Source organism: Lolium perenne, chromosome 7 (assembly GCF_019359855.2).
Source record: "Lolium perenne isolate Kyuss_39 chromosome 7, Kyuss_2.0, whole genome shotgun sequence".
Taxonomy (NCBI): Eukaryota; Viridiplantae; Streptophyta; class Magnoliopsida; order Poales; family Poaceae; genus Lolium; species Lolium perenne.
Genome location: NC_067250.2, coordinates 74609674 through 74633077, shown reverse-complemented (window position 1 = coordinate 74633077; position 23404 = coordinate 74609674). Strand labels below are relative to the sequence as shown.

The following is a 23404-nucleotide window of genomic DNA, read 5'->3' as shown; positions in this document are numbered from 1 at the left end:
ATTGGCACACAGGGACGATGTAGTTTCCGGGAAGGGGAACCACCGCAGTGGCAATCGCGTCGATCGATGTGCGAACCACCGGAATGGAGCGCGAACTCCGCGGAAGAGAAACTGCAGCCCTCTTCGATATCTGCGCGGCCATTCATCCCCGCTCAATAAGACCCGTACGCCTGCGCGTTCCGATCTCCAACCGGCCGGCGCCCATCATCTCTCCTCTCCTCTCTGACCATGAGCAACCTATCTTTTCCATCGAACACCGATAGCGAGGGGAAGCCGCCGAGATGGCGTCATTGGTGGGAAAGAACTGCCATGCCTAGCAGCTCTAGTTCCCTGCCGACGGATGACCAGGAGGAGGAGGAGGAGGAGGAAGAGGCCGAAGACAGCCAGGAGGAGGAGGGGGAGGTGATAACCCACAAGTATAGGGGGTGTATCGCAGTACTTTCGATAAATAAGAGTGTCGAACCCAACAAGGAGCAGAAGGTGTTGACAAGTAGTTTTGATCAAGGATTCACTATAAACACTAGCAAACAGGTTTTCAGGGGTATGCAAATGTAATTTTGAGAGCGGTGTATGTCTATGTCAACGAATGGTATCAAATGGTTTATCATCCTTTCATATGGTGACTTCAAGAGCGGCTCCCATGTAGTTCTCCATTTGCACACCATTATCTAGGATCTCTCCAGTACATAGTGTGCAGAGATTTATTTGTTTATTTTATATTTTTTGTGGGCTGTGCATCCAGTTGCATTGCTCTTTTTGCAATATTAAGGACCAGCATATTATTCATGCTAGTCACGGTATGAAATCATGAAAAGATAATAAACCATTCAATACTTCTCATAAGCTAAAACAAAACATAAAACAAGTAGTAATGTTTGAAGGTTTAAAGGTAGCACACAAGCAATTCACTTTGGAGTGGCGGTGAAATACCACATATAGGTAGATATGGTGGACACAAATGTCATGGGTTTTTGGTTCAAGGTTTGGATGCACGAGAAGCATTCTCTCTCAGTACATGTCTTTGGCTAGCAAGACTGGGTATCAAGCATAAGAGTTGAGCGAAACAAACAAATATACATGTGATAGAAAACAATAATGCAATCTTCCTTGGGAGTACAAACAATTTAATCTTCATAATACTAAGCTTATGAGCCAACAAGAAAGAAAGATAATGGAATAATATATCTACATGTATTTCTCTCTTTTCTACTTAAGCCTCAAAGTATTGTTGCTACTGACTAATGCTAAGTTTGCCAAGACCAACTAGAATTACTTGATGCTCCCAAACTGATATCAATACTAACCAACAAGATGAATCATATGACAGAAATTACAAACTAAAATAAGATGTGTAGAAAGTAAATGATAAAAACTTCTCATTAATATTCCATAACGACAACTCACACCAAGGGATACATAGATAATCGACTAAAGGAGAGATTCTTCCATACTGCAAACTATCATATATGATAACTTCACTACTCATGATGTGACTCTACTGAAAAGTAAATAGCTAAAATGTAATAGTGTGATTGCGTGGCACTCCCCCAAGCTTGGAACAAGCCAAGGGGATGCCAATACCAATGATGAATTACTCCTTCGGTGGTGGTGAATCCTTATCATCAAACTTCCAAGGTAAAGGCTCCCCATCAACAAAGGACGACTTGTTTTCCAATATCCTGAAACTGGCAGCAGAACTTATGCGATTAAACCTAGTCTCATACTCACAGTTTTGATTTTGCATGCCGTAGAGTTGTGCTTGTAACTTGTTGGTGGTCTCGTGGAGCGTTAAAATATCATCCCAAAGATTTTCAACTTCCTTCATGTGCTCGCGAATGACTTCTTCATTTATCTTGTGGATAATGTCCACTTCACGTTGTGCCATCTTCTTGTATCTAAAAACTTCTTGCTCCAGCTTTTCCATCCTAGCCTCCAGACCGCCATCTCCTTTAGGGCCCCGAACATCTTCTACTTGCACCTTCCCATCCTTGAGCGACAACTCCTTAGGATGCATCTTCAACTTGTTCATGTACGTGTTGTCGACGTTCACGGAGGAGTTGTCTTTGGGTGATCCAGAAGAAGACATGGTGGCTCTAAATCTGAGAACAAATCCTGCCAGAAACAGATCGAAACGAAAACATGACGAGAGCACGATATACAGACCTTGGGGGATCTGGGGGATTATATAGCAAAAAATTTCTTAACAAAATGAAGGAATCAAGGCGAAACCGGGTTGGAGAGGAGCTCTGGGGCGCCCCCACCATGCCTAGGCGCGGCCTGGGGCTGGCCCGCGCCTATGGTGGTGTGGTGCCCCCGGGCACAGTCTCCTACCCGTTTTCGTCTCGTAATTTTTCATATTTAATAAAAATAACAAAAATATAAGCTGGAAAGTTTAACGCGATTTTTTGTCTTACTAAAACTGATACCTATTCGAAAACGGACTCTGCAGATTCCTGGATTTGCTCCCTAATAAAATTTTCTAGAGTCACCACTTAAATAATATCAATATCTTCATTATAAGAATCTCCAGAAATATAATGTTTGAGTCTTCACCCATTCACCACTTGTGTAGTGTTATCTTTGAATGAAGCAATTTTTATTGCACAAGAACGATACACCTCTTCAATAATAAAAGGTCATTCCCATTTTGAGAGTAATTTTCCTGCAAAAAATCTGAGACGAGACCTATAGAATAGAACTTTATCACCAACATGGAACTCTCTCTTAATAATTCTCTTATCATGCCGCTTTTAAACCTTCTCCTTAAAGAGTCTAGCATTTCATAAGCTTCATTCCTCCATTCATCTAGAGAACTTAAGTCAAGCAACCTTTTCTTACCGGCTAGCTTAAAGTCTCTATTAAGTTCTTTCACTGCCCAATAAGCTTTGTGTTCTAATTCTAAATACAAGTGACAAGCTTTTCCATAAACCATTTTGTAAGGAGACATACCCATAGGATTTTTATAAGCAGTTCTATAAGCCCATAAAGCATCATTTAACTTGCTAGCCCAATTCTTTCTAGATTTGTTAACAGTCTTTTGCAAGATATATTTAATATCTCTATTTGATAATTCTACTTGCCCACTTGTTTGAGGATGATAGGCTGAAGCAATCCTACGAGTAACATCATATCTAGCAGGGGTCTTTCTAAAACCACCATGAATAAAATGGGAACCTCCATCAGTCATAAGATATCTAGGCACACCAAATCTAGGGAAAGTAACATCTTTAAGTATTTTTAATGCGGTCTCACAATCAACACTCTTTGTAGGTATAGCTTCTACCCACTTAGTAACATAATCAACAGCAACAAGTATATGAGTATAACCTTCTAAAGGAGGAAAAGGACCCATAAAGTCAAATCCCCAACAGTCAAATGGTTCAATAACAAGAGAATAACTCATAGGTATTTCATTGCATCTAAAATCTGATTATGGAACCTTTTGTGAAGTTCTATCTCCAACATGATGTCCTCCATAAGCACTACCATGAAATTTTCTCAATATCTCTTGTTGCTCATATTTCAGAACACATCTTCGCATAATACCATCCAATCCTTCTTTATATAAGTGTGGCTCATCCCAACAATAATGCCTCAAATCATAAAAGAATTTCCTTCTTTGTTGAGTTGTAAATGCTGGAGGCAAATACTTGGAAATAATAAAGTTAGCATAATCAGCATACCAAGAACTCTCATGCGAAGTTAATTTTATTGCAGCCAATAATTCATTTGGAAAACTATCATTAACAGGAATATGATCATAAGAAATGTTTTCCAATCTAGATAAATTATCTGCAAAAGGATTTTTTGTTGGAGATATGCCCAAGAGGCAATAATAAATTAGTTATTGTTATATCTTGGTGTTTATGATAAATGTTTACATCCCATGCTATAATTGTATTAACCGAAACATTGATACATGTGTGTTATGTAAACAACAAGGAGTCCCTAGTAAGCCTCTTGTATAACTAGCTTGTTGATTAACAGATGATCATGGTTTCTTGATCATGAACATTGGATGTTGTTAATAACAAGGTTATGTCATTGGGTGAATGATATAATGGACATACACCCAAATAAGCGTAGCATGTGATCAAGTCATTAAGTTCAACTTGCTATAAGCTTTCGATACATAGTTACCTAGTCCTTCGACCATGAGATCATGTAAATCACTTACACCGGAAGGGTACTTTGATTACATCAAACGCCATTGCGTAAATGGGTGGTTATAAAGATGGGATTAAGTATTCGGAAAGTATGAGTTGAGGCATATGGATCAATAGTGGGATTTGTCCATCCTGATGACGGATAGATATACTCTGGGCCCTCTCGGTGGAATGTCGTCTAATTAGCTTGCAAGCATATGATTGGATCATAAGAGATGACATACCACGGTACGAGTAAAGAGTACTTTTCGGTAACGAGGTTGAACAAGGTATGGAGATACCGATGATCGAACCTCGGACAAGTAAAATATCACGTGACAAAGGGAATCGGCATCGTATGTAAATGGTTCAATCGATCACTAAGTCATCGTTGAATATGTGGGAGCCATTATGGATCTCCAGATCCCGCTATTGGTTATTGGCTCGGAGAGGAGTCTCGACCATGTCTGCATAGTTCGCGAACCGTAGGGTGACGCGCTTAAGGTTCGATGTCGCATAAGTAGATTCGGAATATGAGATGGAGACCGAAGTTTGTTCGGAGTCTCGGATGGGATCCGGGGCATCACGAGGAGGTCCGGAATGGTCCGGAGAATAAGATTCATATATGGGAAGTCATTTTCAGGGTTACCGGAAAAGTTCAGGATTTTTCGGTATTGTACCGGAGGTTCTAGAAGGTTCCGGAGGGTACCATAGTGGGGCCCACCTATCCCGGACGACCAACATGGACCGGAGGGGTCGCATAGGCCCACATGGGCCATGCACACCAGCCCCCCAAGGCCCATGTGGCTGTACCAAGTGGATAAGATCAAATCCCATGAAAATAGGGACTTAACTTGGGGGGGAAGTTCCCCCCCTTGTTTTGGCCGACCCAAAGGCTTGGAGGAGGGGCCAAGGCAGCCCCCCCACGCCTATATAAGAGGGAGGGGAGGGCTGGGGCGCAGCACATCATCCCCCCAAGCCCTAGCCGCCCCTCTCTCCCTCCTCCTTCTTCCTGCGCAGGCTTGGCGAAGCCCTGCAGGAATTTCTCCTCCACCTCCACCACCACGCCGTTGTGCTGCTGGGATTCCGAGGGGATCTACCACACCTCCGCTGCCCGCTGGAACAGGGAGAGGACGGGCTTCATCGACACCATACGCACGACCAAGTACGGAAGTGCTGCCGGATTGCAGCACAGGATGATTGACTACATCAACAACGAGATCTAATCTCGTAGGCTTTGGAAATCTTCGAGGGTTAGTCTCACATGATCTTCTCGTTGCTTCGATCTTGGTAGATTAGATCTTGGGTGTTCCATAGATTAGATCTTGGATTTATTCATCTTGCGGTAGGAAATTTTTTGTTTTCTATGCTACGAACCCCATCAGTGGTATCAGAGCCATGTCTATGCATAGATCTGTTGCACGAGTAGAACACAATGATTTTGTGGGCGTTGATGCTTTTGTTGCTTTAGTTTGTGTACTTTGCATCTTGCGGGATGGTGGGATGAAGCGGCCCGGGCTAACTTTACATGACCGCGTCTCATGAGACTTGCTCCACTCTTGACATGCAACTTGTATTGCATAAGTGGCTTTGCGGGTGTCTGTCTCTCCCACCATAGTGAAGATCCAATTTACTCTTTCTATTGACAACACTAGTATCACCGTTGTGGTTCATGTTCGTAGGTAGATTGGATCTTACTCGAAAACCCTAAACCACGTAAAATATGCAAACAAATTAGAGGCGTCTAACTTGTTTTTGCAGGGTTTGGTGATGTGATATGGCCATGATGTGATGATGATTATATTTGATGTATGAGATGTTCATTATTGTATTATGGCAACTACAGAGCCTAATGGTTGTCTTTAAATTTGTTAAGACCTGCGTGTCTATTCATCATGTAATAGCTTATTTCAAGTAGTTGTTATAGTAGCTATAAGTGATGGACAACCATGAAGCGGCGCCATGGACCTTGGTGCAATGCTGGTGATGATGGAGATCATGTTCGTGTGCTTTGGAGATGGAGATCAAAAGCACAAGAAGAAAGGCCATATCATATCACATATTATGAATTGCATGTGATGTTAATCCTTTATGCATCTTATCTTAGATCGCGACGGTAGCATTATAAGATGATCCCTCACATTAATATCAAGATAATAAAGTGTTCTCCCCTCGTATGCACCGTTGCTACAGTTCGTCGTTTTGAAGCATCTCGTGATGATCGGATGTGATAGACTCTACGTTCACATACAACGGGTGTAAGCCATGTTTGCACACGCGGAATACTTGGGTTTGCTTGGCGAGCCTAGCATGTACAGACATGGCCTCGGGACACAGGAAACCGAAAGGTTGAACACGAGTCATATGGATGATATGATCAACATGTTGATGTTCACCATTGAAGCTACATCATCTCACGTGATGATCGGTTTTGGTGTAGTAAATTTGGATCGTGTACCACTTAACAACCATGAGGGATGTTGTATTAAGTGGGAGTTCATTAGTAATTAGATTAAAACATGAACTAATTATCATGAACATAGTACGAATAGTATTAAAAGTTTGTAGATTGGCATCTGTTTTCTACCATGCGCTAGTCTTGTAATTGAGATAGAAATAATGTTAAGTCTGACAAGTAACTTTACGGACTGGTACCGTATTGTTAAAGAATCAAGATATAATTAAGTCCTAATGCAAACTTTTAGTAAACCTCACATTGATGATTCAAGGAGCAATGGTTTCAATTAGTACCAAATCATCTTGTCTCCGTGAAACTTGAAGTTCAAATCCGTTTGAAAAGTAAGGAGCTGGAAATTTTGTTTTCAGAAACAAGCAAGGTATGAGATATGTGTGATATCTAAGACCCTATTGCAAGATGATAGAATATAATCTAGTGAGACTACATAAACTCATAAGTTTTATGGGAATATACGAAGGTTGAAGACGCTAGGCGTCCCGATCCTCCAACTAGTTGGGCACTAACGATATTCGCATATCCATGAAGTGATCGTCCTTAGTATGCACCGTTGCTAAGACTCGTCGTTTCGAAGCATCACGTGATGATCGGGTGTTATAGATTCTACGTGTGCATACAACGGGTGCAAGCCAGATTTACACATGCGAATACTAAGGTTAAACTTTACGAGCCTAGCATGTACAGACATGGTCTCGGAAAGTCGTCATGATTTGATGGATAAAATTATGAGTGAAATTGTTCATCACATTAAAAGGTTACTAATAGTGAAATCTAGAACACTTGTCATGTGATGACCAACTTCAAAGTAAGAACCTCGAGGTTATTGGTATTTGACCAATGGACCTAAAAGTTATTGAAGGTGAAGTGTTTTCTGAGAATGGGGAAAGCTAAAAGAGAAACCACAAAAGATATTTTGGCAGAAAGAAAGAAAAAAGACTAGAAAGTCTAGCGCAGGTGTATATAGATGATATACATGTTATGGATGTACTCCTTGTTTGGTCACATAATAAAATTCTTGGGTATTTGTACCAGATTGGTTGGTATGAGATGTCATACAATACAACGCAATACAAGAATACGATGGCCTAAGTGACTGATAAGGAATATGGTAATAATGCACGTCTGGAACATAATAAAGTGTTATTATGTTTGTCGTTGGCATTCTACCTAGCCCTTAGAATTTATAATAAAGAACTTAATAAATTATTATTTTGCTCTGGTCAAATGAAAACAATGAGTTGTTCAAATTATGACATTGCTCCATGTACGATGGATAAGTTATTATAAATCTTAATGGTGAAACACACATACACAACACTGACGCTAAAATGCCATAAGGCAAATGATTTGAATTCCACTCATTAGTGGAACCGCCATTTAGGTCATGTTAGAAAGGAACGCATGAAGGAACTCCATTCAAATGGATATTTGGAGTCATTTGATTTTTGAATCGTTTGGCGCTTGCAAATCTTTTCTAAAGAGAATGACTAAATACCGTTCATAGGCCAAGAGTTGAACGGGCAACTAACTTAGTGGAAACATACATGATGATATATGTGGTTCACTGGGAATAGTTGTGTGCGGGAGATTCTTCTACTTCATGAAAACTTCCAACAATGACTTGAGTATATATATGTGGATATATTCGATAAGGAAGAAGTTTGAAACATTTTGAATGGATTCAAATAAATTTCAGCATGAAGTGGAAATCATCGTAATAGAAAAGTCAAATATCTATGATTGGATCATAGTGAAAATATTTGAATTACGAGTTTTAGCAAACATCTAAGAGAGTTATGAAGTTGTTCTACAACTCACGTTTCTTGGAGTATCATAGTGATGATGAAGTATCCGAGATACGTATCCAAACCTTGTTGGATCAAAGATGAGATAAAATATTGATGCCATTATATTTTTGTGGATTATGCTTTAGAGTCTTCCGCTTTTACACTGAATAGAGCATCATCATGATCCGTTGAAATGACACCATACAAGTTATGGCATGGGTATAAACCCTAATAGTCCTTTCTTAAAATTTTGGTATAAGTAAATAAGTTTACAACCAAAACCGGATGAATGTCTTTGTTGGTTATCCCAAGAGAATGGATTGGGAATTCTTCCCACTATGAAGTAAAAGACAAAAGTGTTTGTTAATGTTACTTGCTTATTTCCAAGAAATTGTTTTCTAGCGAAGTATTTGAGTGGGAGGACAATGGAACTTGATAAGGTTTATGAACCTGAGCATGATGATCAGAGTAGCGCAGCATCGGAAATGGTTCCGGAAGCGGCCACGAAGATCATAGCTCCCATGTCTACAAAGAGTTATAGTCATGGAGATCGAAGTACTTATTGAACCTTGTAGGTATGGTTTACTTTGTGATCAAATAAATGATTTGTGGACAAAGGATTGATTTTGAACAATGATAAACCAACTGCAAACAAAGAAGTTATGATGGGCCCTGACTCCGTTAAAATTGCTATACGCCATGAAATCCAAGATAGATGAATACTTTTTGAAAGTAAATGGATCTATAAAATAGATGGACTTGGATGGAATATCCTTAAAGAAACTTGACTTATCGAAAAGCTGTTTACGACAAAGTTCAAAGAGTTGACTACGATAAGATTAGATCTTCCGTGGCAATGCTTATAGTCTATGTGGATTATTCTAGTAATCGCTACATATTTCTTTTATGAGATATGATAGTAGAATGGCAGAAATACATTCCTTACCAGAAGTGTGTATGAAGGATGTATACTAGATACAACCAAGAGTTTTGCTGGTCCGTGGAATACTAGATAGATATACGAACTTCAATTGGATGAAGTGAGTATCGCGGAGTTGGAATCTTCACCGGATGAAATAGTCAAAGAGTTTTTGATTTCATCAGAAACGATGAAGATGCTTGCATTTGCAAGAAATTAAGTGGGAGCGCTGAGACATATTTGTAATACTTTATGTGGATGACTGATGACCCACAAGTATAGGGGGTGTATCGTAGTATCTTCGATAAGTAAGAATGTCGATCCCAACGAGGAGCAGAAGGTGTTGACAAGCAGTTTCGATGAAGGATTCACTGTAAATGCTCACAGACAAGTATTCAGGGGGTTTTGATGTAACAGTTGAATAAAGTACGAGTAAGTAAAGTGCGAGAGTAACAATTGCAGCGAGTGGCCCAATCCTTTTTAGCACAAAGGACAAGTCGGTTTGTTTACTTATAATGACCAAACGTTCTCGAGGACACACGGGATTTTAGTCTAGTGCTTTCGCTACATACGGCTAAATAATCTTCATTGTTATGATAAGTGTTGTGTGGGTGAACCTATGCTAATGTACCGCCCTTCCTAGGACTAATACATACTTGTGATTATACCCCTTGCAAGCATCCGCAACTACAAGAAAGTAATTAAGAATAAATCTAACCACAGCCTTAAACTCTGAGATCCTGCGATCCCTCCTGCATCGATATACCAACGGGGGTTTAGGTTTCTGTCACTCCGGCAACCCCGCAATTAGCAAACGAATACAAGATGCATTCCCCTAGGCCCATAAATGGTGAAGTGTCATGTAGTCGACGTTCACATGACACCACTAGAAGAATAACACCACAACTTAAACATCACACCATTGAATATTACTCAACCATAGTTCACTACTAACATTTAGACTTCACCCATGTCCTCAAGAACTAAACGAACTACTCACGAGACATCTTATGGAACATGATCAGAGGTGATATGATGATGAATAACAATCTGAACATAAACTTGGTTCAATGGTTTCACTCAATAGCATCAACAACAAGTAGAGATCGATACCGGGAGAGTTTCCCCTATCAAACAATCAAGATCAAACCCAAATTGCTACGGCGGTGACGGTGTCCAGCGGTGGAGATGGCGGTGATGATGGTGGAGATGATGATGATGGTGATGGCGATGATGTCCAGCTCGATGACGGTGACGATGGCGTCGATTTCCCCCTCCCGGAGGGAATTTCCCCGGTGGATTCCTGCCCGCCGGAGAGCTCTTTTCTCTCTGGTGTTCTCCGCCCCGCAGAGGCGGCTGTAACTCTTCGCGAGGTACCCTCGTGGCTTAGGTTTTCGGGACGAAGGATTTCGCGAAGAAAAGGAGGTGAAAGGGGTCGTGGGCCCCCCAAACCACATGGCGGCACGGCCAGGGCATGGGCCGCGCCGCCCTAGGGTTTGGGCCCACCCTGGGTCCTCCTGGCCCCTCCTTCGGCTTCCTTCGTCATCTTGAAAAATAGGATTTTTGGTATAATTTCCTTCCACAGTTGATCTTCCGAAATATTGCGTTCGACGGTGCTTTTTCCAAAGAGAATCCACGGCTCCTGTGCTTGATCCTCCAATAATGATGAAACATGCAAAATAGATGAAATAACATAAGTATTGTGTCCCAATATGAAATATATCAATGAATAACAGCAAATTATGATATAAAATAGTGATGCAAATTGGACGTATCAACTCCCCCCAAGCTTAGACTTCGCTTGTCCCCAAGCGAAAGTGAACTCGATAGACAGGACCACATGTTTATGGAGTGAAGAGTCGATAAATAAAATACGGACAAGAAGCATCATATTCATTCACACAAGACATTATAGTAAACAACCTCTCATAACTCAACTTGAAACAAGTATAAGGTAATCACAAGTAAAGGTGCATAAGAAATCATAATTGGTGATGGCAAACTTCGTTCTTGGTCAGAGAACAATTAACAGATTATATTTACCTCATTGAGCAGCGCTCTCATGTTAAAGTTTATAAGGCACAACTTGCATACTCAATCATAATGGTCTTTTCATGATCATTGATAACTTGCAAAGCTATATTCATTCAGATAAAACTTGTACTAAACAAGGAAGAATAAAAGACATGATGAAGCAAATCACAATATAATGGTTTGATCACAACTACTCAAATGCTTGCTTGAGATGGAGGGAAATAGGTTTACTGACTCAACATAAAGTAAAAGACAGGCCCTTCGCAGAGGGAAGCAGGGATTAAATCATGTGCTAGAGCTTTTTCAGTTTTGCAATCATATAAAGAGAATAAAAGTAACATTTTGAGAGGTGTTTGTTGTTGTCAACGACTGGTAGCGGGTACTCTAACCCCCTTGCCAGACAACCTCCAAAGAGCGGCTCCCATATTATTTTCATTTTGTGTGGCACTCCTTCCAACCTTTCTTTCACAAACCATGGCTAACCGAATCCTCGGGTGCCTGCCAACAATCTCATACCATGAAGGAGTGCCTTTTTATTTTAGCTTTATTATGATGGTGATGACACTCCCCCCAACCTTTGCTTACACAAGCCATGGCTAACCGAATCCTTCGGGTGCCGTCCATCAATCACATACCATGGAGGAGTGTCTATTTAGTTTAATTAATTTGGGACTGGGAATCCCATTGCCAGCTCTTTTTGCAAAATTATTGGATAAGCGGATGAAGCCACTAGTCCATTGGTGGAAGTTGCCCAACAAGATTGAAAGATAAAACACCACATACTTCCTCATGAGCTATGAAATATTGACACAAATAAGAGATACTAAGTTTTGAATTGTTTAAAGGTAGCACATGAAGTATTTACTTGGAATGGCAGAAAATACCATGTAGTAGGTAGGTATGGTGGACACAAATGGCATAAGTTTGGGTCAAGGTTTGGATGCACGAGAAGTATTCCCTCTCAGTACAGGTCTTTGGCTAGCAAGGTTAATTAGCAAGCATAAGAGTTGAGGGAAACAAACAAATATACGTGTGATAGAAACAATCATGCATCTTCCTTGTAAGCACAAACAATTTTAACTTTAGAATAATAAGCTATGAGCTAACAAGAAAGACAATGAAACATCTACATGTATTTCTCTTTTCTACTTAAACCTCATAGTGTTGTTGCTATTGACCAATGCTAAGTTTGCCAAAACCAAATAGATTTATTCAATGCTCCCAAAGTGATACCAATACTAACAACAAGGTAAATCATATAATAGAGATTGCAAACTAGAATAAGATGTGCAATATGTAAATGATAAGACTTCTCATTAATATTCCATAACGATAACTCACACCAAGGGATACATAGACAACCAACTAAAGGAGAGATACTTCCAACTGCAACCCATCTTATACGATAACTTCCCTACTCATGATATGACACTACTTGACAATAAAAGTAAAAGGTAGTGATAATGTGATACCGCGGCACTCCCCCAAGCTTGGAACAAACCAAGGGGATGCCAATACCGATGATGAATTACTCCTTTGGTGATGGTGGTGATGAATTCCTGACAAGCTTCTCAATAAGCTCTTGAAGCTCGTCAATCCTGTATATGAGATTGCGAATCATCTCTGAATTGTGCTCGACGCGGTTAAAGAGTCTGTCTGATGGCGAGTCCCAGCTCTTGGAGTTATTTCCCCACTCTTCAGCCTCAGGCTCCTTCTCTCCTGATGGAGACGTTTTCGAAGCTAGGTAATGACGTGGAACCCCTCCTCCAGTGCGAATTCTTGCGCTCTTGCTTGCACTAAAAGGGTTGTCCACCACCTTGATGCTTGCGATAGTAGCGCGCGGGTGTGCGCGCGAATCTTCCTCCACCTCTTCTTCATCCTCTTCCTTGACGTCCTTGTCTTCCTCTTTCCACCCAAGATCTCGATCATCTTCATCCGGAAACTCCTTGCCCTTGTTCTTGGAGACCATGGTGCTTCTAAACCGAAAACAGATCCTGGCAGAAACAGCTCGAAACAAAACACGTCGAGAAAACAATATACGGACCTCCAGGGGTCCGGGGGATTATATAGCAAAAATTTTCACGACAAACGGAAAGTACCAGATCGAACCAGAGTCGGAAAGGGGCGACGAGGCGGCCAAACCATAGGGCAGCGCGGGCCCAGGCTTGGCCGCGCCGGCCTATGGTGGCGCCCCCTCGTGCGTCCTTTCCACTCCGTTTCGAACTCGTAATTTTTAATATTTCCCAAAAACAGCAAAAATATTGTTCGGAAAGTAAATTGCGTACTTTTCATTACCAGTACTGTTACCTATTCAAAGTCGAGTTCTGGCGGACTGTCAATTTGCCCTTTGATGAAAGCTTCCGGTGTTTCCACTTGGATAATATCAACATCAACATTATAAGAATCACCTGAGATATAATGCTTGAGTCTTTGTCCATTCACCACTTGCGTAGCATTGCCTTGGAGAGAGCTAATTTTGATTGCTCCTGAACGATACACCTCCTCGACAACATACGGTCCTTCCCATTTCGAGAGTAATTTCCCTGCAAAGAATCTGAGACGAGACCGATACAATAGGACTTTATCCCCAATATTAAATTCTCTTTTGATAATCCTCCTATCATGCCATTTTTTAACTTTCTCTTTAAAGAATTTAGCATTTTCATAAGCTTCACTTCTCCATTCATCTAGAGAACTCAATTGCAACAACCTCTTATCACCGGCAAGTTTAGGATCTCTATTTAATTCTCTAACAGCCCAATAAGCTTTGTGCTCTAGTTCTAAAGGTAAATGACAAGCTTTCCCATAAACCATTTTATAAGGTGACATTCCCATGGGATTTTTATAAGCAGTTCTATAAGCCCATAGTGCATCCTTCAATTTACTAGCCCAATTCTTTCTAGTTTTATTAACGGTCTTTCCCAAAATAGATTTAATCTCTCTATTTGATAATTCTACTTGACCACTAGTTTGAGGATGATAAGCGGAAGCAATTCTATGATTAATACCATACTTAGCAAGAGTTTTTCTAAAACCTCCATGAATAAAATGAGAACCTCCATCAGTCATAATATATCTAGGTACTCCAAATCTAGGAAAAATAATATCTAAAAGCATTCTTAAAGAGGTCTCACCATCAGCACTTTTTGTAGGTATAGCTTCCACCCATTTAGTCACATAATCAACAGCAACAAGTATATGAGTGTTACCTTCTGAAGACGGAAAAGGTCCCATGAAGTCAAATCCCCAACAATCAAACGGTTCAATAACAAGAGTATAATTCATAGGCATTTCATTACGTCTGGAGATATTACCAACCCTTTGGCATTCATCACAAGATAAAATAAATTTCCTCGCATCCTTGAAGAGAGTTGGCCAATAAAAACCTGATTGTAGAACTTTTTGTGCAGTTCTTTCTCCGGCGTGATGTCCTCCATAAGCACTACCATGACATTTACTCAATATCTCTTGTTGTTCATATTCGGGAACACATCTTCGCATAATACCATCCACTCCTTCTTTGTATAAGTGTGGGTCATCCCAGAAATAATGCCTCAAGTCATAAAAGAATTTCCTCCTTTGCTGAGCTGAAAAGGTTGGAGGCAAGTACTTGGAAACAATAAAGTTAGCATAATCAGCATACCAAGGACTGTCTCGCGAGCTCACCTTTATTACAGCCAATTGTTCATTTGGAAAACTATCATTAACAGGAACAGGATCATAAGCAATATTTTCCAATCTAGACAAATTATCAGCAACAGGATTATCAGCACCTTTCCTATCTACAATATGTAAATCGAATTCTTGCAAAAGAAGTACCCATCTAATAAGCCTCGGCTTAGCATCTTTCTTTGTCATAAGGTATCTAATTGCAGCATGATCAGTATGAATAGTAACTTTTGAATCAACAATATAAGATCTAAATTTATCACAAGCAAAGACTACAGCTAATAATTCTTTTTCAGTTGTAGCATAATTTCTTTGAGCAGCATCAAGATTTTTACTAGCATAATGAATAACATTCAGCTTTTTATCTACTCGCTGTCCAAGAACAAATACCACAAGAAAATCACTAGCATCACACATAATTTCAAATGGTAAGTTCCAATCAGGAGGTTCAACTATAGGAGCAGTTGTTAAGGCTTTCTTAAGAGTTTCAAAAGCTTCCTTACAATCATCATCAAAAACAAAAGGTACGTCTTTTTGAAGAAGATTAGTAAGAGGCTTTGAAATCTTTGAGAAATCTTTAATAAATCTCCTGTAAAACCCAGCATGACCAAGAACACTACGAATACCTTTAACGTCCCTCGGATAGGGCATCTTCTCAATTGCTTCAACTTTAGCTCTATCAACTTCAATACCTCTCTCAGAAATTTTATGTCCCAATACAATTCCTTCATTAACCATAAAGCGGCATTTCTCCCAATTAAGAACAAGGTTAGTTTCTTCACATCTCTGCAAAACTTTATCAAGGTTGCGCAAGCAACTATCAAAAGAATTCCCATAGACGGAAAAATCATCCATGAATACCTCTACAATACTTTCACAAAAACCATGAAAAATAGCAGACATGCATCTTTGAAAAGTAGCAGGAGCATTACATAAACCAAAAGGCATACGTCTATAAGCATAAGTTCCATAGGGACAAGTGAAAGTGGTTTTCTCTTGATCTTTAGCTTTAACAGCAATTTGTGAAAACCCAGAATAACCATCAAGAAAGCAAAAATGAGTATTTTTAGACAATCTTTCTAGCATTTGATCAATAAATGGTAAAGGGTAATGATCTTTCTTAGTAACTTTATTAACTTTTCGAAAATCAATGCACATTCTATACCCTACAACTACTCTTTGAGGGATGAGCTCATCATTATCATTAGGCACAACAAATCATTCCTCCTTTCTTGGGAACGCAATGCACAAGACTAACCCATCTACTATCAGCAATAGGATATATAATACCAGCTTCAAGAAGTCGTAATACCTCATTCCTTACCACTTCCTTCATCTTCGGAATTAGACGACGCTGATATTCAACAACAGGCTTTGCATCATCTTCCATATTAATAGCATGTTGGCAAATAGAAGGAGAAATCCCTTTCAAATCATCAAGAGTGTAGCCAATAGCTCCTCAGTGCTTCTTCAATATTTCCAATAACCTTTCTTCCTCAATCTCTGAAAGCTTAGAACTAATAATAACAGGATATATTTTCTTATCATCAATATGAGCATATTTAAGATTATCAGGTAAAGGCTTTAAATCAAAAACAGGATCTTCCTTTGGTGGAGGTGTTGTACCCAAATCTTCCACCAGTAAATCATGCTTGAGAATAGGTTGGCGAAGAAAAATTTCCTCAAGCTCATCTCTTTCTTTCCTAAAAACTTCACTCTCGCTATCCTCCAAATGTTGCTGCAAAGGATTGTTAGGAACAAGAACAATAGATGCACACTGCTCCATTTTAAAATCATTACTAGGCAAATCAGCTTTATAAGGAGTTTTAGTAAATTTAGAGAAGTTAAACTCATAAGACTCACCAGCAAATTTAGTCAAAATTTTCTCTTTCTTGCAATCTATAATAGCTCCACAAGTATTTAGAAAAGGTCTACCAAAGATAATAGGACAATAATCGCTAGCAGCAGAACCAAGTACCAAAAAGTCAGCAGGATATTTAATCTTACCGCATAATACTTCCACATCTCGAACAATACCAATTGGAGAAATAGTTTCTCTATTAGCCAGCTGAATAACCACATCAATATCTTCAAGTTCACAAGAATCAATTTCGTGCATAATCTCCGTGTAAAGCTCATAAGGAATAGCACTAACACTTGCACCAATATCACATAATCCATAATAGCAATGATCACCAATTCTAACAGATAGCATAGGAACACTAGCTTGTTTGGGTTTATTAGGATGTGAAACAATATTAGAAGCATCTTCACAGAAAATAATATGACCATCCTCCACATTTTCAGTCACAAGATCTTTAATTATTGCAACAGCAGGTTCAACTTTTATTTGTTCTTCAGGTTCTATAGGTTTCTTTTCACTTTTATGAACCGCACTATTTATAACAGTACTCCTTCATTTTAGCAGTGGAAAGGAGTTTTTTAAATATAAGCTTCGGGAATAACATGATCAATGAGTTTCAACTACAACGCATTTATTAATAGATGAATCAATTTTATCTTTATACGGTTCATGATACTTATCAAAATTCTTCTTAGGCAATTCATAATGAGAGGCAAAAGCTTTATAAAGATTTACAGCAACTTGAGAATCAAGACCATATATAGCACTCATATTACGAAATTTATCAGTATCCATAAAAGCTTCAATGCATTTATAATCATAAATTATACCGATTCTCTATCCTTGTCGTTCTCCCAACCTTCAGTATTTTCTTGGATCCGATCAAGAAGGTCCCTTTTAAACTCTTCTTTGTTGCGTGTAAATGATCCAGAACAAGAAGTATCCAGCAAGGTCTTGTCTTGAAAAGAAAGTCTTGCATAGAAATTATCAATAATAACATTACCAGGAAGCTCATGAATGGGACATTTGAGCATTAAAGACTTCAATCTCCCCCAAGCTTGGGCAATACTCTCTCCATCATGAGGCCAAAAATTATATATGCGATTCCGATCCTTGTGAATTTCACTTGGAGGATAGAACTTAGAATAAAACTGGGGCACAATATCATTCCATTCAAGAGAATCCCCATTATCCAGTAATTTATACCAATGCGCCGCTTTACCGCACAGCGATAAAGAGAATAGTTTCTTCCTCACTTCATCCATAGCAATACCTGCACATTTGAATAAACCGCATAATTCATGCAAAAACAGTAAATGATCACCGGGATGGACAGTTCCATCCCCTTCATAGCGGTTATCCATAACATGTTCAATAATTTTCATAGGTATTTTATATGGTATCACTTCCTCACCTGGCGCCTCATCCACTACCGTTGCAGTAGTAGTAGATTTCCCAAATAGAAATTGAAGAGAAGATCTCTCCATAATGACTTATAGCAGCGAGAAATAAAATCAACACAACAAGAAAGGTTTTCCTTACCAATTCCACTTACCAATAGCGCTTCACTCCCCGGCAACGGCGCCGGAAAATAGTCTTGATGACCCACAAGTATAGGGGGTGTATCGTAGTATCTTCGATAAGTAAGAATGTCGATCCCAACGAGGAGCGTAAGGTGTTGACAAGCAGTTTCGATGAAGGATTCACCGTAAATGCTCACGAGACAAGTATTCAGGGGGTTTTGATGTAACAGTTGAATAAAGTACGAGTAAGTAAAGTGCGAGAGTAACAATTGCAGTGAGTGGCCCAATCCTTTTTAGCACAAAGGACAAGCCGGTTTGTTTACTTATAATGACCAAACGTTCTCGAGGACACACGGGATTTTAGTCTAGTGCTTTCGCTACATACGGCTAAATAATCTTCATTGTTATGATAAGTGTTGTGTGGGTGAACCTATGCTAATGTACCGCCCTTCCTAGGACTAATACATACTTGTGATTATACCCCTTGCAAGCATCCGCAACTACAAGAAAGTAATTAAGAATAAATCTAACCACAGCCTTAAACTCTGAGATCCTGCGATCCCTCCTGCATCGATATACCAACGGGGGTTTAGGTTTCTGTCACTCCGGCAACCCCGCAATTAGCAAACGAATATAAGATGCATTCCCCTAGGCCCATAAATGGTGAAGTGTCATGTAGTCGACGTTCACATGACACCACTAGAAGAATAACACCACAACTTAAACATCACACCATTGAATATTACTCAACCATAGTTCACTACTAACATTTAGACTTCACCCATGTCCTCAAGAACTAAACGAACTACTCACAAGACATCTTATGGAACATGATCAGAGGTGATATGATGATGAATAACAATCTGAACATAAACTTGGTTCAATGGTTTCACTCAATAGCATCAACAACAAGTAGAGATCGATACCGGGAGAGTTTCCCCTATCAAACAATCAAGATCAAACCCAAATTGCTACGGCGGTGACGGTGTCCAGCGGTGGAGACGGCGGTGATTATGGTGGAGATGATGATGATGGTGATGGCGATGATGTCCAGCTCGATGACGGTGACGATGGCGTTGATTTCCCCCTCCCGGAGGGAATTTCCCCGGCGGATTGCTGCCCGCCGGAGAGCTCTTTTCTCTCTGGTGTTCTCCGCCCCGCAGAGGCGGCTGTAACTCTTCGCGAGGTACCCTCTGTGGCTTAGGTTTTCGGGACGAAGGATTTTGCGAAGAAAAGGAGGCGAAAGGGGTCGTGGGCCCCCCAAACCACATGGCGGCGCGGCCAGGGCATGGGCCGCGCCGCCCTAGGGTGTGGGCCCACCCTGGGTCCTCCTGGCCCCTCCTTCTGGCTTCCTTCGTCATCTTGAAAAATAGGATTTTTGGTATAATTTCCTTCCACAGTTGATCTTCCGAAATATTGCGTTCTGACGGTGCTTTTTCCAGCAGAATCCTGGCTCCGGTGCTTGATCCTCCAATAATGATGAAACATGCAAAATAGATGAAATAACATAAGTATTGTGTCCCAATATGAAATATATCAATGAATAACAGCAAATTATGATATAAAATAGTGATGCAAATTGGACGTATCAATGACATATCGTTGATTATAAATAATGTAATTATATAATTGATTAAAAAAGGTTTCATTGAGAATTAACTTCAATGAAAGGATATGGACTGAAACATATTTAGTGTCAAGATCTATGAAGATAGATTGAAACACATAATAAGTTTAAGTCAAAGTACATAGAATGAATATTGAAGTAGTTCAGTATAGAAATATTAAGAAGGTGTTCTTTTCATGTGAAGGTTTAACAAGACTTGAGTGTATTTGACACTCAATGAGTAAAAACACATGAGTGACTTTCGATCACGAATAATATGTACAAAGTCAAATGTCCTGTGCTCTAAAGTGTTACGAGCATATACCAGAATGATTCATGTGATGTTTATTGGACAACAATAAGAATATCCTTGAGTACTTTAGAAGAACCAAGGATATATATAGTTTTGTATGGGGTAATGACAAACAAATCGCTGTAAGGTGTTACACCGATATTAGTTTGGTCACATATGAAAATAAAATTTCAATCTCAATTAGGATAAGTGTTGAGGTAGCACAATGAGCTAGAAGTTGTCTATGCTAGGTTTAGATGAGTTCTAAATATTGTGACGGATTCTACAAATGAAGGCAGAGTATGTCATTGATTTGACAATGACTAAGGATGTTAAGTCGAGGAGTTCTTTAAGAACTTGGTGTAGTTCCGATAGTGTCAGAACTTTGAAGCTATATTGTGTATGACAATATTAGTGACTTATTTCAGACCGCGGAATTAAGGTTCCACCAGAGGACTAAGCATATACAATTAATGCCGACTCATTTGGAAAATGAGTGATGCGTTGAGACGCAAATGAATTGCAAAATACATACGTTTCTGAGTGTGTCAGAACCGTTGACTAAAACCTCTCCCGTGAGCAAAACATGATAAAGCACCAGAAGGCCAAGGTGTTATATCTTTATAAATGTAAACTAGATTATTGACTCTAGTGCAAGTGGGAGACTGTTGGAGATATGCCCAAGAGGCAATAATAAATTAGTTATTGTTATATCTTGGTGTTTATGATAAATGTTTACATCCCATGCTATAATTGTATTAACCGAAACATTGATACATGTGTGTTATGTAAACAACAAGGAGTCCCTAGTAAGCCTCTTGTATAACTAGCTTGTTGATTAACAGATGATCATGGTTTCTTGATCATGAACATTGGATGTTGTTAATAACAAGGTTATGTCATTGGGTGAATGATATAATGGACATACACCCAAATAAGCGTAGCATGTGATCAAGTCATTAAGTTCAACTTGCTATAAGCTTTCGATACATAGTTACCTAGTCCTTCGACCATGAGATCATGTAAATCACTTACACCGGAAGGGTACTTTGATTACATCAAACGCCATTGCATAAATGGGTGGTTATAAAGATGGGATTAAGTATTCGGAAAGTATGAGTTGAGGCATATGGATCAATAGTGGGATTTGTCCATCCTGATGACGGATAGATATACTCTGGGCCCTCTCGGTGGAATGTCATCTAATTAGCTTGCAAGCATATGATTGGATCATAAGAGATGACATACCACGGTACGAGTAAAGAGTACTTTTCGGTAACGAGGTTGAACAAGGTATGGAGATACCGATGATCGAACCTCAGACAAGTAAAATATCGCATGACAAAGGGAATCGGCATCGTATGTAAATGGTTCAATCGATCACTAAGTCATCGTTGAATATGTGGGAGCCATTATGGATCTCCAGATCCCGCTATTGGTTATTGGCTCGGAGAGGAGTCTCGACCATGTCTGCATAGTTCGCGAACCGTAGGGTGACGCGCTTAAGGTTCGATGTCGCATAAGTAGATTCGGAATATGAGATGGAGACCGAAGTTTGTTCGGAGTCTCGGATGGGATCCGGGGCATCACGAGGAGGTCCGGAATGGTCCGGAGAATAAGATTCATATATGGGAAGTCATTTTCAGGGTTACCGGAAAAGTTCAGGATTTTTCGGTATTGTACCGGAGGTTCTAGAAGGTTCCGGAGGGTACCATAGTGGGGCCCACCTATCCCGGACGACCAACATGGACCGGAGGGGTCGCATAGGCCCACATGGGCCATGCACACCAGCCCCCCAAGGCCCATGTGGCTGTACCAAGTGGATAAGATCAAATCCCATGAAAATAGGGACTTAACTTGGGGGGGAAGTCCCCCCCCTTGTTTTGGCCGACCCAAAGGCTTGGAGGAGGGGCCAAGGCAGCCCCCCCCCCACGCCTATATAAGAGGGAGGGGAGGGCTGGGGCGCAGCACATCATCCCCCCAAGCCCTAGCCGCCCCTCTCTCCCTCCTCCTTCTTCCTGCGTAGGCTTGGCGAAGCCCTGCAGGAATTTCTCCTCCACCTCCACCACCACGCCGTTGTGCTGCTGGGATTCCGAGGGGATCTACCACACCTCCGCTGCCCGCTGGAACGGGGAGAGGACGGGCTTCATCGACACCGTACGCACGACTGAGTATGGAAGTGCTGCCGGATTGCAGCACAGGATGATCGACTACATCAACAACAAGATCTAATCTCGTAGGCTTTGGAAATCTTCGAGGGTTAGTCTCACATGATCTTCTCGTTGCTTCGATCTTGGTAGATTAGATCTTGGGTGTTCCATAGATTAGATCTTGGATTTATTCATCTTGCGGTAGGAAAATTTTTGTTTTCTATGCTACGAACCCCATCATTTTTGGCACCCTTCCTATCTACAATATGCAGATCGAACTCTTGTAAGAGCAACACCCATCTAATAAGCCTAGGGTTAGCATATTTATTTTCCATAAGGTACCTCATAGCAGCATGATCAGTATGAATAGTAACTTTCGAATAACAATATAAGGTCTAAACTTATCACAAGCAAAGACTACAACTAGAAATTCTTTTTTCAGTAGTAGCATAATTCTTTTGAGCAGCATCAAGAGTCTTACTAGCATAATGAATAACATTCAAATTTTTTATCTACTCACTGTTCAAGAACATCACCTACTGCAAAATCACTAGCATCACACATAATTTCAAAGGGTAAATTCCAATCAGGTGGTTGAACAATAGGAGCAACGGTTAAAGCCTTGTTTAGAGTTTCAAAAGCTTCCTTACAATCATCATCAAAAACAAAAGGTACATCCTTTTGGAGAAGATTAGTGAGAGGTTTTGAAATTTTAGAGAAATCCTTAATAAACCTCCTATAGAAACCAGCATGACCAATAATACTACAAATACCTTTAACATCCCTGGGATAGGGAATTTTCTCAATTGCTTCCACTTTGGCTCTGTCGACTTCAATACCTCTTTCAGAAATTTTATTTCCAAGAACAATTCCTTCATTTACCATAAAGTGTCATTTCTTCCAATTAAGAACAAGATTAGTTTCTTCACATCTCTGCAA

At 40.1% G+C, this 23404-nt stretch overlaps 1 protein-coding gene across 1 annotated transcript; it reads right to left on the bottom strand.

Moving 5' to 3' along the window:
* Positions 1-1008: 1008 nt before the first annotated feature.
* On the bottom strand, positions 1009-2086 carry LOC139833619 (uncharacterized). Its single transcript, XM_071823942.1, has 2 exons — positions 1729-2086; positions 1009-1034 (listed from the first exon to the last, which is right to left on the bottom strand). Exons 1-2 carry the CDS (start codon positions 2084-2086, stop codon positions 1009-1011), a joined length of 384 nt encoding a protein of 127 aa, XP_071680043.1.
* Positions 2087-23404: the final 21318 nt, after the last annotated feature.